Source organism: Callorhinchus milii, unplaced genomic scaffold (genome assembly GCF_018977255.1).
Source record: "Callorhinchus milii isolate IMCB2004 unplaced genomic scaffold, IMCB_Cmil_1.0 Scaffold10, whole genome shotgun sequence".
Taxonomy (NCBI): Eukaryota; Metazoa; Chordata; class Chondrichthyes; order Chimaeriformes; family Callorhinchidae; genus Callorhinchus; species Callorhinchus milii.
Genome location: NW_024704751.1, coordinates 1,547,775 through 1,562,665, shown reverse-complemented (window position 1 = coordinate 1,562,665; position 14,891 = coordinate 1,547,775). Strand labels below are relative to the sequence as shown.

At 43.8% G+C, this 14,891-nt stretch overlaps 1 protein-coding gene across 3 annotated transcripts in view; it reads left to right on the top strand.

Annotated features, from left to right (window-relative positions):
• The window catches only part of vmp1 (vacuole membrane protein 1), a 68,487-nt gene that overhangs the window by 25,724 nt on the left and 27,872 nt on the right, over positions 1-14,891 (top strand). For all 3 annotated transcript variants that reach the window (XM_042338375.1, XM_042338374.1, XM_007906170.2), the window contains exons 6-7: positions 7,386-7,550; positions 14,102-14,221. In XM_042338375.1, coding sequence (XP_042194309.1) covers positions 7,386-7,550; positions 14,102-14,221 — 285 coding nt within the window. The remainder of the gene's footprint in view (positions 1-7,385; positions 7,551-14,101; positions 14,222-14,891) is intronic.

Below are 14,891 nucleotides of genomic sequence, written 5' to 3'. Positions count from 1 at the left end.
CTTGAATACACTAGCTTTCCACCACTTTCTGACTCGGAGGCGAGATTGCTCTCGATCGAGCCAGCCTGAGTAGATTTGGGAGCGGCGAGAGGAAAAAATGAGAGAGTATAACCATAAATATTTTTTTTCTGGTTGGAAAACGTACAGAAACGTTAGGTTTTTACCTATTTCAGATCCGGCTGTTTCAACATTGATGCCCGGCTCAATGAGGTGCTGCATCTGTAGTGTCCATATAAGGCCAGCAGGTGGCGATCAAGTCTATTCGTGGGTTGCAATTCCACCCACAGTGTCCCCCACACGGTCATGGATTGAGTGACCAAATTTATATCAATTGGCACAATAAAAACTGACCTGCATTTTCATCAGTCTTAACGTTGCAAGAATCCCTCAAACAAAAATTGTTCTTCCACGGTGGTTTGTGGGACATCGCTGCGGGCTAACGGGCTGTCCTACTCATTTGCAAACACAGGCACTAAACTGCACTGAATCCCGTGACGTGCTTTGAGATGTCCTCCCGCCATGAAAGATCCTACAACCAAACGCAGAGGCGATTATTGTTTCTGAATGCAATAGGCCTGAGAATATTGGATCCGGAATGAAAAGAGGCCATTTAGCCCAGTCAGTTCACTCCATTGGACCCCATGTGAATCATTTTTTTAAGCCTTTTCCCAAACTCTGTGTCCCTCAGCTTTGGGAATTCACCCAATTCTCTGGAACCGCTTCAGTGATGTCTGTTTGCATGGCTAGGGGGCAGTCTTTTCTGCGAAGTGATTACTGACTAATGACTCGAACCTCTCACCAGCTCAGACTTTTTTGGGGGGGAAATAAATTATCTGCTTTACATTTAATCTCTTCAGGTTTCCAAGCAACGACCTCGTGGGAGCTCAGAGAACCTCCCCCGTGGCCTCACTGCTGCTTTTGAGCCAACCACCGGTGTTTGAATGGTCTGAGATGACGTGGCGTTTTTTCCCCGCTCTCTCCCCACCCTTCCTGTTATTGCGGCGTCCAGCCTCCATTCCCCAGCCTTTATCTCCCTTATCAACCCTTTGACAAACAGGAGCTTGCCACGTTGGGGGAATACTGGGGCTTGAACCTTTGCCCTGTAAAGAAGTACGAAGGAAACTTTGAAACGTGAAGTGTCTCGAGCACCTAAAATGTTAATGCTCCCAGTGGCACTGAATGTGGGGGGAAGGCGGTGGGGGTGTGAACGTGTTCTGTTGCATCAGACAATGTCACACGGCATTTCATAACTTGTACTGGCTTTGCGCCAGTACTTTCTGAGTCTAGAAGATGGGAATTGCAATGTTCTGCTGGTGGGGGAGGGTGAGCAGAGCGAAGGAAAAAACAATGGGCTGCCTGTACAAATATTTAAATAATAATAATTTGGTCACTCAATCCACGACTGTTCATGGGACACTGCTGTGTGCAATTGGCTGCCATGTTTCGCCCACAAAATAGACAGTCAATTCACTTTACAGTACAATCCGTGAAGCGCTTTGAGATGTCTTGAAGACGCAATAAGGCGCTGTATCAAATGCAAGGATTATTATTAACTCTCTGGCAGCCGCGGGACAAAATGTTATTGAAGTTTACTGTTTAGTCTTTGAACTGTGCAGCTGTCTGATTACAAAGATACTCTTTAGGCGGTGAGATCCCTGTGCGTCAGGTACTAGCACAAAGGTTGTGCTGTGGAGGTTATCTTTTTCCAAAACAGTTGCTGGTAAAACGAGTAATTTTCACTAAACACACGCATGTGGTTATTCATCATCACATGCCGAGTTTGTTGGGGTGTATGTCAGGCTCAACTGTGAAACGTTCACCGTTTTTTAAAAAAAAATAAAAGGTTAAGACATTCAAATAGGACATGAGCAAGATGTAAACGCAGCCACTTCCTGAATTAGGAAATTCCCCTACTCTCTTTCCCAAGGACTCTCAGAAACCACTGCACAAGGGCAGGATATCTATTTTTTGCTTAATCCTCACTGATTCCCACCCCACCCAACCCCCACCCCCGCCCACAGTCCCCCACTTAAAATATACAGTCATCTCACCTGACAGTAAAATACCCCGATTAACATGCTTCGACGACGACATGATAAGTGCTGTAGGAAAAGAAAGGATTCTTATTCTTATCTTGATGAACTTCGGGAAATGTTGGAGGCTTTATAATGTTGTGCTTCAATGATTTATTGCAATATGTCTCCTTGTTTTCCTGTTTTTACTAGCCTACTGTAGATGTACGTTCTGTTTAAAAACAAACTTGGTGATTCATCCAGGACTCGATGTCAGACAATTTGCCAGGACATCAACAGTCCTGGAGTCGAGGGTGGTGGCGACGAGATAGAGTTGAGTGTTATCCGCTTCCATGTGGAAATTGGCATATGGGGAAGGCAGACGTTTTGCATAGAAACCCTTCAAAGCAATTTTTTTATCAAAGTTTTTTTTTAATTCATCATTACAATCACTTCAGTTTATGTTCCTGACTAGCACGTGAATGCTTTTGAAAGGCTCAACTCTAATGTGTCCATATTTTACCTTTGCCTTTATCTTTCTCTTCTCACTTGAAGCTGGGTTGGTTGTTGGTTTTTGCAGCTGTGCAGTTCTGTTGACCACAGGAATCGATGCAGAATGAGTCAGTCAGTGCCTGTGGGGAGAGAGCTGGGTGCTAGTAGTGGGGGATTTGAAATAGCTGTTGACAGAAATGTTTTACTCCTGTCTTGAACAATGAGTGTTTTGTTATCTGCATTACTGTAGTGCATTTCAAAGACATCCTGGCACCTTGTAAAATGATTTAATTGACCTTTTTTGGGGTTAAGATTGTGAAACGCAGAGGAAATGCTCAGACCAGGAGCAATTTTGCAAATCATGATTGCAGTTTGATCGCCGAAAGAGGTTATTTGGTCTGTAAAGCCTACTCCACTATCTACTCTTTACTTCAATACCGGTTTTCTTTGATATTTTTTCTTTCCCCCATTTCGTTTTATATTGATTTTATAATAGTTCTTGAATTTGAAACAGCGTCTTTCACATGAGGGGGATAATAATAAAAATTCTTGCATTATCACATCGGAAGGAAACCTCACAGCGCTTTACAGGAATTGCTGTGAAATGGAGCAACTGTGTACCTGTAGGCAAACACAGCAGTCAATTGCGCCCAGCAGTGTCCCACAAACAGTCGTGGGTTGAGTGACTACATTTTTTTCTTCTTTGGTGTAAAGAAGCTTACATTTCGCATGAGCGTGCTTGCTGCAGGCACAATGGCCTTCTGCTCTGCCCGTGGAGCACAACAAGAGGCCACAGCTTCAGGGTTGCGAAGGACAATATTAGAACTGTCACAGGGAAGTCTTTATTTTCATAGAGGAAAATTATTGATTGAAAGCGGTTACCAGGTGGAGAAGTCCCGGCCAGTACACAGGACTGAATTCGTAAGAAGTTGTAATCGGAAGTCCTCTCCCCATCTCCTCCTCCCACCCCGGCTCCTACCCATCCCTCCCTCCACACCTTTGAACCTGTCTCCCCCTCCTCTCTGATCACCATCATAACCCATATGAAACCAACCACCTGCTCCCTCGACCCCATCCTTACCCCCCTCCTTACCTCACAGCTCCACCTCCTTGCTCCTCTACTCAATGACATCATAAACCTCTCCCTGTCCTCTGGTGCTGTTCCCACCCCATTAAAAAAATGCTGTCATCACTCCTATCATTNAAAAACGCTCCCTGGACCCTTCTCTAATCCCTAACTACTGCCCCATCTCCAACCTCCCTTTCCTCTCCAAGGTCCTGGAACAAGTTGTTGCTACCCAGCTTTGCTCCTTCCTCTCCCGCCACTCCCTTCTTGAACCCCTTCAATTGGGTTTTCGTGCCGCCCACAGCACAGAAATAGCCCTGGTTAAAGTGACAAATGACATTCTGTCCATCTGTGACCAGGGCTCTCTCTGCCTCCTCGTCCTCTTTGACTTCTTTGCTGCTTTCAACATCGTCGACCACTCTATCCTCATGCACCACCTCTCCTCTCACCTCGATCTCCACGGCGCTGTCCTTGACTGGTTCAGATCGTACCTTTCACATCGCCTGCACTTCATCTCCACAAATGGCTTCTCTATCCCCCGGACCATCTTGTATGGTGTTCCTCAGGGCGCTATCCTTGGTCGCTCCTCTTCAATATCTATATACTCCCTCTTGGTGACATCATCCGGTAGAAATGGGGTCAACTTCTACATGTATGCGGATGACACCCAACTCTACCTCTCTGCCTCCACCTTCAACTCCAGGACCACAGCTGTCCTGACAGAATGTCCGTCAGACATCAAGTCCTGGATGAGAGCGAACTTTCTTCAGTTGAACGTCAACAAGACTGGGGCTCTCCTGATTGGCTCCCGTCAGCGCCTCTTCAGCTTAGGCACTGACAGCATCACCATCCATGGTTGCACACTCCACCTTGCTAAGCCAGTCCAGAACCTCGGGGTGTTGTTTGACTATCCTTTCTACACCACATCTGCGCCATGACCCGCTCTACCTTCCCCCACCTCAGCGACGTCGCCCGTCTCCACCACTTTCTCACATCACAGACCACCGAAACCTTTGTACACGCCTTCATTACATCGAGGCTCGACTATGCAAACTCCCTGCTTGTCGGCCTCCCCAACTCCTCTCCCCACAGGCTGCAGATCATCCAGAACTCTGCAGCCCGTGTCCTCTCCCGCACTCGGCTCCACGACCCTATCATCCCCATCCTTGCCCAACTCCACTGACTTCCAATCACACAGAGGATACAGTTCAAGATCCTTCAAAGCCTTGACTGTTCTGACAAAGGGTTGTGGACCTGAAACGTTGACTCACTTTCATTGCTCCATAGACGCTGCCTGACCTGTTAAGTGTTCCAAGTGACTTCTGTTTTAGTTTTAGATAAAATTGGGAGTTTTGTGAAGAAACACCCAACACACACTTCATGGGCCAAATGGCTTGTCTCTGCTGTTTCATTCCGAGTCTATGCATATCATCTTTCAAAGAAGCTAATGTTTTGGTTAGAAATCAGATCCTTATGAGAATACATTTTGTCTCTTATTTCTGCCATGCCACTCATAAAAAAGAAATCCAGACGTTAAGAATTTTTCAACGGAACACTATATACAGTGTGATATAATTTCTGTCAAAATACAGAATGGCTAAGAATTCGTAAGACGCTGAACACTGTTGTAATGAGGTTTGAGCTTCCACCAATGACTTCATGGTAAACCACAAACATGTGGTCCGCTTTGTTTTAATGTCTACTTTAGCAGTTTTTACAGTCAAAAAATGTGAAGAATATGGTTATCCATCTGTTGTTAATTAGCATTAGTAGCCCCTGGTGGGTATTCCATTATACAGGGTTGTTGGCCATCATCTAGCTATTGTTTGTGGTATGTTCCAAAGATCTGTGATTAACAGATTGGAGCTATTCTTAATCGTAGAGTCTGGGATTCTTGGGCTTTTGAGCTCAAACAGGTGTGAGAGGAAGGTATGGAAGAGACAAACAAGACAAGTTTGTCAGCAGTGAGTTTTCTTGGAAGCTCAGCTGGAACTCAATTTGGGTCCAAAGTTTCAAACTTTTTTTTCAATGAAAAATATGGAAGGCTTCCAATCATTCAAAGATTTACCCTGAAACTACTACATTGAATGGATTCAATAATGTGACTTGGAGGTTATTTTTAAGTGGAAATGTTGGAGGTTTTGGGGTGGAGGGAAACTGAAGAGGGAGAAAGGTGTGTCTGACACGGGCTTCAAAAGCTTAGAGAATTAGGAGAAACATGCAGCAATTGGAACACTTCACGTTCACTCCTATATATATCACATCTGCTACTATTCGGAAATTTTTTTGAACTCGAGTTTAACCAACAAAATTGTGCTTCGGTAATTCGTCTTTGTAATTGTTCCAGACAAAAATGTAATGATCTTGAGTGCCTGTGGCTTTGAAGGACGGCTTAGGGAGAATGTTTTCCTTTCTCAAGCTGCCAATATGTGGTCTAACAAATGCAAAATGTAAATAAGATAAATTTTTATTTCCAGAGAGAGAAATCGTAGGGTTGCTGGCTTTCATCGAGACCAAAGTTATAATCCAGAGGAAATTTCTATGCTATATGATAATGTGGGTAACCAATGTTCTGGCACAGAATCGAAACGTGAATGTTTGCAATCCCTGATAGACTATTTGGATGGTTGTCTAATAGGAATGAAGGAAAAACTCCAATAATTATATTGCGTGAAAACTGGTTCATTCCGAGCCCTTGATACAAGAATTGAATGGGTGGTGGGGTGGTGGAAGAAAATATTCTAATGTTCTAATTGGTCTTTGATTGTACATCCTACCTCAACTGGAGCAAGTTTGGCAACAACAACAACTTGCATTTACATCGTGCCCTTCATGCTATATAAATGCAAGTGACTTGCTTCACACCTCAACCAGAACCACTCTTGAGCTGGCTTCAAGTAAGAGGGGTATAAAAACACTGCTCCCTTTTTTGCCATTCTATTTGCCAACTCTCCCACATTGGTATGTTTGTGATCAGAAACTCATTGAAGCCGTATGGGTTGGTGTCTTGATCACGTTCTGAAACCATGCAATGATGCAACTTTGCCAGAATGGCAAGCAATGCAGATTTTAGCTTGTTAAACTCCCTCAGTACCCCAACTCACAGCACACTCTGTGGTCCCCAAGCCTTGACTCTGGCCAGGGTGTACCTAATACTATCTTGAATTGGGTAAGCAGGTCGCGAGCTTCCAGGGAGAGAGGAGGAGCGAACAATTAAAGAAAAAATTACGCTTAAAAGTTTATTTAAACTATCAGTTTCATGTGTGCTAAAACCCATCCCTTCACTCTCTTCTGAGTAGTTCCATGGTTTAAAACCCAGATCGGTTTTAGCACACATGGCCAAACCAAAGCAGAAGAAACAAAGGACTTGCAAAGTTGTTTTTCAACCACGAGCTCGCTAACCATCAAAGTGAATCCCAAGGGTGACGCAAGGGATTTCAATAAAAATTGGATCTGAATCGTTTTCTGAGGGAAGAGAAGAGCAGGCAGTCGTCGTGTGTTCAGGATGCTGTTCTGACTATGATCACGGTCTCTGCGCTCTTGTAAATCGCTTTCATCGTACTGATTATCTGGCTCAGACTAGAGACTGTTCAGGTCCTGATCTGCATTGGTGCTGTGGTCGTGGCAGACATAGCTCTGCAGATCAGCCTGGGGTTAGGTATTCTTGGATAATACTAATAGGATGACTTTCTTATTCTCAGACCACTGCTCATGGACTCAGACAAAATTGTGGAAGAGCAACAGTCTGCGAAACGGATCTTCAGGTAGCAGCCTAATTAAAAGGACATTAATACCTTTTTGTGCTTTACTTGCAGGGTCCACACATAGCTTCAGTGACATTGGCTGCGTACGAATGCAACTCTGTGAATTTCCCGGAACCTCCGTACCCAGATAAGATCATCTGTCCCGACGAGGAGGTCCAAGGGACTATCTCTCTGTGGGCCATCATCTCCAAAGTCAGGCTGGAGGCCTGTATGTGGGTAAGAATCATTTCATCACCTGAACTGTTTCTCAGCAAGCCAATGCATTTGGCATCAGATTTGAAAATTTGAGGGCTGTAATTCAGAAATAATTCAATTGGCTTCAACAGTTTGGGATTTGTGTTGCCTCTAAATTGAGGGGTTCAAAGTCGTCCAAGAGATTTTGAACTTGGACTTTAAAAAAAAAGGAAAGATAGTTTTCTCCTGTTCTGAAGACAGTAATTCATTAGGGTTTCGCCTCATGGGGATTGTGCATGATTTGGGTTGAAAAGGCTTCCGAATTGTTCTGATTCACTTTAAGTGGCTTTGAGCATTTGAACCTGCCACCCTGGTGGCAACCACTCAAAATTCTCAAACGCTTCCCATTATATTTGAAGTGGCCTCTCAGCAGGCTCCTGAGGATGCATTTCACCAACAAATCACACAGTCACTTCACTATACGGTATATACTGTGAAGCGTTTTGAGATGTCGAGAAGACGTGAAAAGCGCTATATCAAATGCTAGGATTATTATTATTATACTCTGTAAAGCGCTTTGAGATGTCTCGAAGACGTGATAAGGCACTATATCAAATGGAAGGATGCATTAAGGCTATGTTCCAGACAGCTAGAAGAGATGTGCAGTGAACAATAACCACTTGCATTTATATAGCGCCCTTCACACGAGGTAATCTCTCTAAGGTCTTGAAAGGGGAGAAAATCAAGTGGGAATGTATTAGTCACCTTAGTAAAAAAAACATAATCCTTGCATTTGATACACCGCTTTTCACGTCTTCGAGACGTTTCAAAGCGCTTCACAGAATATACTGTAAAGTAAATTGACTGTATATATTTTGTGGGTGAAACGCAGCAGCCAATTGCACACAGCAATGTCCCACAAACAGTCGTGGATTGAGTGACCAGATTATTATTATTTTCCTTGAGGGATTATTATCAGGCGTGTTGAGTAAGGAAACTTGCCCAAGGTTTCGCCCTTCTGGGAATCGAACCCAGGTCTCTCGCTTGCGAGGCGAGTGCATTAATCACTGAGCTACAGGACTCCTTAGTAGCTTGGCTAGTCTTTTATGTGCTGTGTGACTGTTTTTCTTCATCTGTTGGATTTATTAAAGCAACAGAGTTTCTCAGAAAGTGGCATTAAGGCTGCTTGATTGTTATGCTGATCCTTGTTCAAAGTGAGTTTAGGCAATTTGCCTCTACCATGGGAAGGGTCCAGAATGTAAGGCTTTGAGTCACAAGATTCCACTTAAATTCACACTGTAAATAATTCACTGTATCAAAGTGATTAAATGATAGAATTTCTGTAAAACCAATCTGAGATTAAGAGGTTAAGGCAAAAAATATAGCTGAATTCCAGGTGGCATCTTTTATAACTAGGTTCCACCTTTCCTCGCAAACCCACACCCCCTAATCTTTTCTTTACATGCTCTCCCTTGGTGACGTCATTCGCAGACATGTGGTAAATTTCCACATGTATGCGGATGACACCCAACTCTACCTCTCTACCTCCACCCTGAACTCCAGGACTACTGGCGTCCTGACTGACTGCCTGTCTGACATCAAGTCCTGGACGAGGTCCAACTTTCTCCAACTCAACGTCAGCAAGACCGAGGCCCTCCCGATTGGTTCGTACCAGTGCCTCCGCACCTCAGGCGCTGGCTGCATCAGCCTCCATGGCTGCACACTCAACCTCACTAAGCCAGTCAGGAACCTGGGTGTCTTGTTTGACTCTGAACTGTCCTTTCTCCCCCATATCCACACCATGACCGGCACTGTCCACCACCACCTCCGCAACATTGCCAGACTCTGCCACTGCCTCACCCCTCAGGCCCCCAAACCCTCACCCACGCATTCGTCACCTCAAGGCTTGATTACGGGAACGCCCTCCTCATTGGTCTTCCCAAATCTTCCCTTCACAAACTGCAGATCATCCCAAACTGCAGCTTGTGAACTCTCGCGCACCAGGCTCCGTGACCCCATCACTCCCACCCTCACCCGACTCCACTGGCTCCCCATCCCCCAGAGGATCGAGTTCAAGATCCTCATCCTCACCTTTAAGGCCATCCATGTCCTTGCCCCCTCCTACCTCTCTGTCCTACTGACTCCCCACCAACCTGCCCGCTCCCTCCGTTCAGCCGGCTCCGGCTGCTCCATGTTTCCCGTCCGACCCGGTCTACCATCGATGGCCGGATTTTCAGCCTCTCTGCCCCCACACTCTGGAACTCCATCCCACGGTCCCCTCGCCTCGCTTCCTCCCTTGCCTCCTTCAAGGCCGGTCTCAAGACCCTTCTCTTCGACCGTGCCTTTGGTCTCCCTCCCACCTCTCTGCCTTCCCTCACCTCTACACCACCCCTCCCCCAGGCTCAGGCCCCTACACCTGACTGTTCAGCGCTTTGGGATGTCCTCCCGACGTGAAAGGCGCTCTATAAATAGAATTTTGTTGTTGTTGTTTTAGCAATTGAATCCTTTTTTTAAATTTAAACTGGACTTCTAATGATGAGATTCCCATCTGTACTTAAAATAAATTCATTCATAGAAATCATTTTAATCTTTGTTTGACTACAATTCACTTTCGTGAAATAATAGCAGAAGTGCGTTTTTTTAAAAATGGTATCGTCACCTACCCATAACCAATTTACAATCCACCCAATGCAATCGTTGCTTGAATATATTCTGATCAATCTGTTGATTAGGCAACTAACCCACACAAGATCTGTGGAGCCTGGCTCCCACCCCCAACTTGGGTGCCCACCAGCAGTGTAAAGTGTTTTGAGATGTCCTCCCGATGTGAAAGGCGCTGTATCAATGTAAATATGTGTTGTTCTCTTTAATGGCACTTCAACCTATGTTTTTTTTATTCTTGGCAACGGTGTGTAGCTTGTTGCAATTTTTCTTGAATGGGGGAATATTTATCGCAATTACCGCACTCCAATGCAACAACAACCAAATTTCATTTGTACGGCGCCTTTCATGTCAGTAGGACGTCCCAAGGCATTGGACAATCAGTGCTGGGGTCCAGAGCTGGGGGTCCTAACCCATGGAGGGCTTTTAAGGTGAAGACCAGGATCTGAACTGTATCCTCTGTGTGATGGGAAGCCAGTCGAGTTGGGCGAGGATGGGGGTGATAGGATCACGGAGCCTAGTGCGGGAGAGGACACGGGCTGCGGAGTTCTGGATAATCTGCAGCCTGTGGGGGGAGGAGTTGGGGAGGCCGACAAGCAATGAGTTTGCATAGTCGAGCCTCGATGTAATGAAAGCATGTATGAGGGTTTCAATTTTAAGTATTAAGTCATAAAATAGTAGAACAGGCTATTCATGCAAGCCTGGACTATGAATGAGATTGTACGACTGCAGCTAAGTGTAGTGTTAATTTTTTTTATCAGCCGCACCCTTGTTATTTCTCTAAATTGTACTGTGCATTGATAAGAACAATGTTCTTGGCAAGTTGGTTGGGAATAATCTCGTCTTTCAACGATTCACATGCAAATGACATCTGAGGGAACACAGTGGTGCCTTCAAGGAAGTGGGCTTCAAGGAAGTGCATTTGGTAGAAATCTGCACTGACAAGGCTAATTGTTTCAAAATAATCCTCTGGTTATGTATTTTTCATTGGTGTTGCAATAAGGAGTGCCTCAGAGCTTGTCTTGTGAAAATTCAGAGCAAATTCATGCTGTGGTGTGGAACTTCCTCTACCAGATCAGAATAAATCTGCTTAATGTATCCTGTTTTTGTGTAATTTCTCGTCCATTTTCCTACTTTCTTCTCTGCAATTTAACCTTGGACTGTGATTTCACAGCACGTCATAGACATCTTTTTCTCCTTCCTCTCCCCTCCTCCCTGACCAAGAACGCATTCATCAGGAGCTGTTATGAAGATGACCCGAGTTGCTCGGCCTTTTACTTCAGATCCCAAAAGCTCCCCAACCCAACTCTCCCCAAGGAGCAAGAGGGAGCCCGTGACATGGCACTAGTGGAATGTCATAATGTCATGACGCAACTCCCATGCTTTCCTTCCTCCCGCTCCCCTCCCCCACGCCAATGTGACGATTAAGGCATTGTTAGCATTAGGCCAGATTTGGAGTCCCTTTGGCTTCATGGTAGAAGTTTACAGCACTTTCAGAAGCCTCGGGGTTAAAAGGGAACCTGCGCCCAAATAAAGCGCTTCATAAGGAAGTATTGCCCTGTATGACCATTTTATATGTAAAGTGTGAGAGAGGCTGATCAGACGAGACAAAGAAACCAAGATAAACTATAATACCTAACGCCCATCTGCTGCTCCAATCTTTCGCCTTACTTGAAGGCTTTCTTTATTTCAGTCCACACAGAGAGGAAGTTTCTTTTTGTTTTGTTGCAAATGTTGCGTGACTGCAAATGTATAATTTTGAAATCTATATAGCGCCAAGGTTAAAGTTGGTGTGACAGCTTTTCAATGCTTGACTTCCTGCATTAACCTTTGGACTCCTGCAATGTGACTAAGTCAGTTGCCAATATGAGATTACACTGTTGTGCAATTCTGATTCTCAAAACCAACTTTATCTTGTTGTTGTTTAGGAGTTTTTGGAATGCCAATGAAACCAGAAATGACCTTTTAAGAATCAAGTTACATGGAACTCACCCTCTTGGGTTTTATCTACTTCTAAATCTCTATTTTTGAGGAGATGATGAGAGCCCAAGATGAGTGGGTGATTCTGGGTTAAGGAGCTGAAAACGAGGCCAAGATTCCCGTTCCTTATTATTCAGTTTCCTTCTCTCTTCCCCCCCTCCCTCCCCCTGGCAATCCCCAGCATAGTCCCACGAACACTTTTTGTCAAGGTTTACAAATGAAGAAAGGCCACACAGCATCAGAAAGCTTTAAGCTACTTTGCCTATTTGGAATTCTGTCCCAAATTCCTCAGCTCAAATCCTCCCACAAGTCAGGTTTGTGCCCCTGATTTCCTGTTCAGCCCTCCACTCAGCCTTATAAAACACTGAGATTTCACTGTGTGAAAGTTTTTAGTTGTGAAATGATATGTATGATGCACAAACATGCAACAGAAAATCATAGTAGGTGGAGGTGTGATGGTTTTGCCCATGTGCCCACCATTTCTAGAACAATCAATGTGCTGACCCACAGCCTCTAACCAAGAATAAATTGCATGGTTAGGTGTCTTTTCCCAGTATTTTGTTTCTGATTGTATTTTGTCATTTGTTAGCAATTTACCCATCTCTTCAGTGAAACGGGGAAGTATCGATTTCATAATCTTGGCTTAGAAGGAAATCAAATACCTTATGATTTACGGTTTACATCCTATTTGTTTAGCAGCCTTTTTTGTTTGAACCATGAATACCGATGAGCTAATCTGAGGAGTTGCCATTGCCTGCCTTGGAGAAAGCTGATTGAACATTACTAGAGATAACATTGTGGCTTGATTCCAGCATTGACTGTTAAGTTGGTGTTCCCATGCACTGTCAGGGTCATTAACCGATCCAAACTGGCAGTTGCCTAAAATTTCATCTCTTAGATTTTAATTCTTAATTTGAAATCTGGATTCCCTACTTCTGGTTTTCGAAATAAGACTGAATTAAAGACTTTCCCACAACGTTTTTTTTCTCCTCCCGACGTGAAAGGCGCTATACAAATGTAATGTGTGTGTGTGTGTATGTGTGTGTGGGGGCGGGAGGGGGGTTGGTACGTGTGTGGGTGGGTATGTTCTTACATGTTAAGATGATCTGATCATGCTGGTTATTAGGCTAAACGTTCATTTTTCCACCTAGTCTTAAATGGCCTTTAAGACCATTTTGTCTTCAAATTTCAGATTGTGCAGAATTGTGGAAAATTCTTCAGTGCCATCTTAATATGAAAGTTGGTTCTTTTTAAGAATTACAGAAAGTCAGCTTCCAAATTAAGCCTGAATTTAACTGTTTTACACAATTCTGCCTGATTTTCCCCAAAAAACAATCTTACAAACTACAACAGCAACAAGATTGCATTTATAGAGCGCCTTTCACGTCAGGAGGACGTCCCAAGGCGTTGGACAGTTGGGTCGGGACCCGAGCAGGGGGGAAATGGTCGGGGAGGGGAGGGAAGGGAGGGAGCGAGGAGGGGTTAGAGAGTTGAGAGGAGAGCTGAAGGCACTAGGAAACTAAGACTAGGTGGAATTTTGGTGCCTTTGATAATTATTTAAGAACAGGCTTTCATATTTTATTTTGTAACTTTTTTAATAACTTCTAGTGAAATCGGATTTTAAAATCATTTTCCAGGCATCTTGCAAGCCAAAATATTTAAATAAGATCATTTTGTGAGTTCGGTAGTAATGTTACCTGGGTTCGTTGTGTCTAAAATTTCAACATCTTTGATTTGTATCAAATCTTAATAGAAGTTGGGATTATTTTGGAGTTTAGTAGATATTTTGAGGGGAGGAAGAAATTGGTCAGATGTGCTGGCTAACAATCCAACAGATAAACTGGTTATTCACTTCATTACTGTAAAGAGCTTTGAGACATTTCAACATTATATGATGGTGTAAAAATTAAGTGGTTCTTCAGCTTATTATTGTTCTGTTCTAATGCTTATAGGGTGCTGGCACTGCGATAGGAGAACTACCTCCATACTTCATGGCAAGAGCAGCTCGCCTCTCAGGCACAGAAACTGATGAGGAGTTTGAGGAAGTCCTGGAAAGTGATCAGAACGCACAGGTGAGCTGGTTTTGGAAGAAAAGGGAATATTATCGAGTCAAGTTAACTAAGTCAACCTCACAACCATTCCTCTGTATACTCCTCTGTATACTCACTTACTGCTTTCAAGGTGTGACGATTTTTTTAAATTAGAAGTTGAACAATCATAGAATTATACAGAGCAGAAGGAGATCATTCGGCCCATCGTATCTGTGTCAACTCTTTGAAAAGAGCTATCCAAATCAATCCCACTCCCCCTCTCTCCATAGCCCTGCAAGCCTGTCCTCCCCAACTATCTTGTGTAAAACCTTCAAACAATAAAAAGGTATCGGGACACAAGATATTGTGTTTGGTGAAGTTAATCACTAATTCATCATTGGAAATAATCTAAATATTACGAATTGACAATTGGCTGCTGCATTTCGCCCATAAAATATACAGTCACTGCACTTTACAGTATATTGTGTTAACCTCTTTGAGAGTTCTCAAAGATGTGATAAGGGGCTATATCAAAAGCAAGGATTTTTTAAATAAATTATTTATTATTAAAGGCCTGATATTGACTTTGAACAGAACATTGGAATAGAGACAGACTAGCAATAAAACACAACTGTCATATCTTAGTTTGGCGCTAGTTTATAATAAATACTTTGGTGATATGGAACAACTTGTTATCAAGTATCCTCTTATC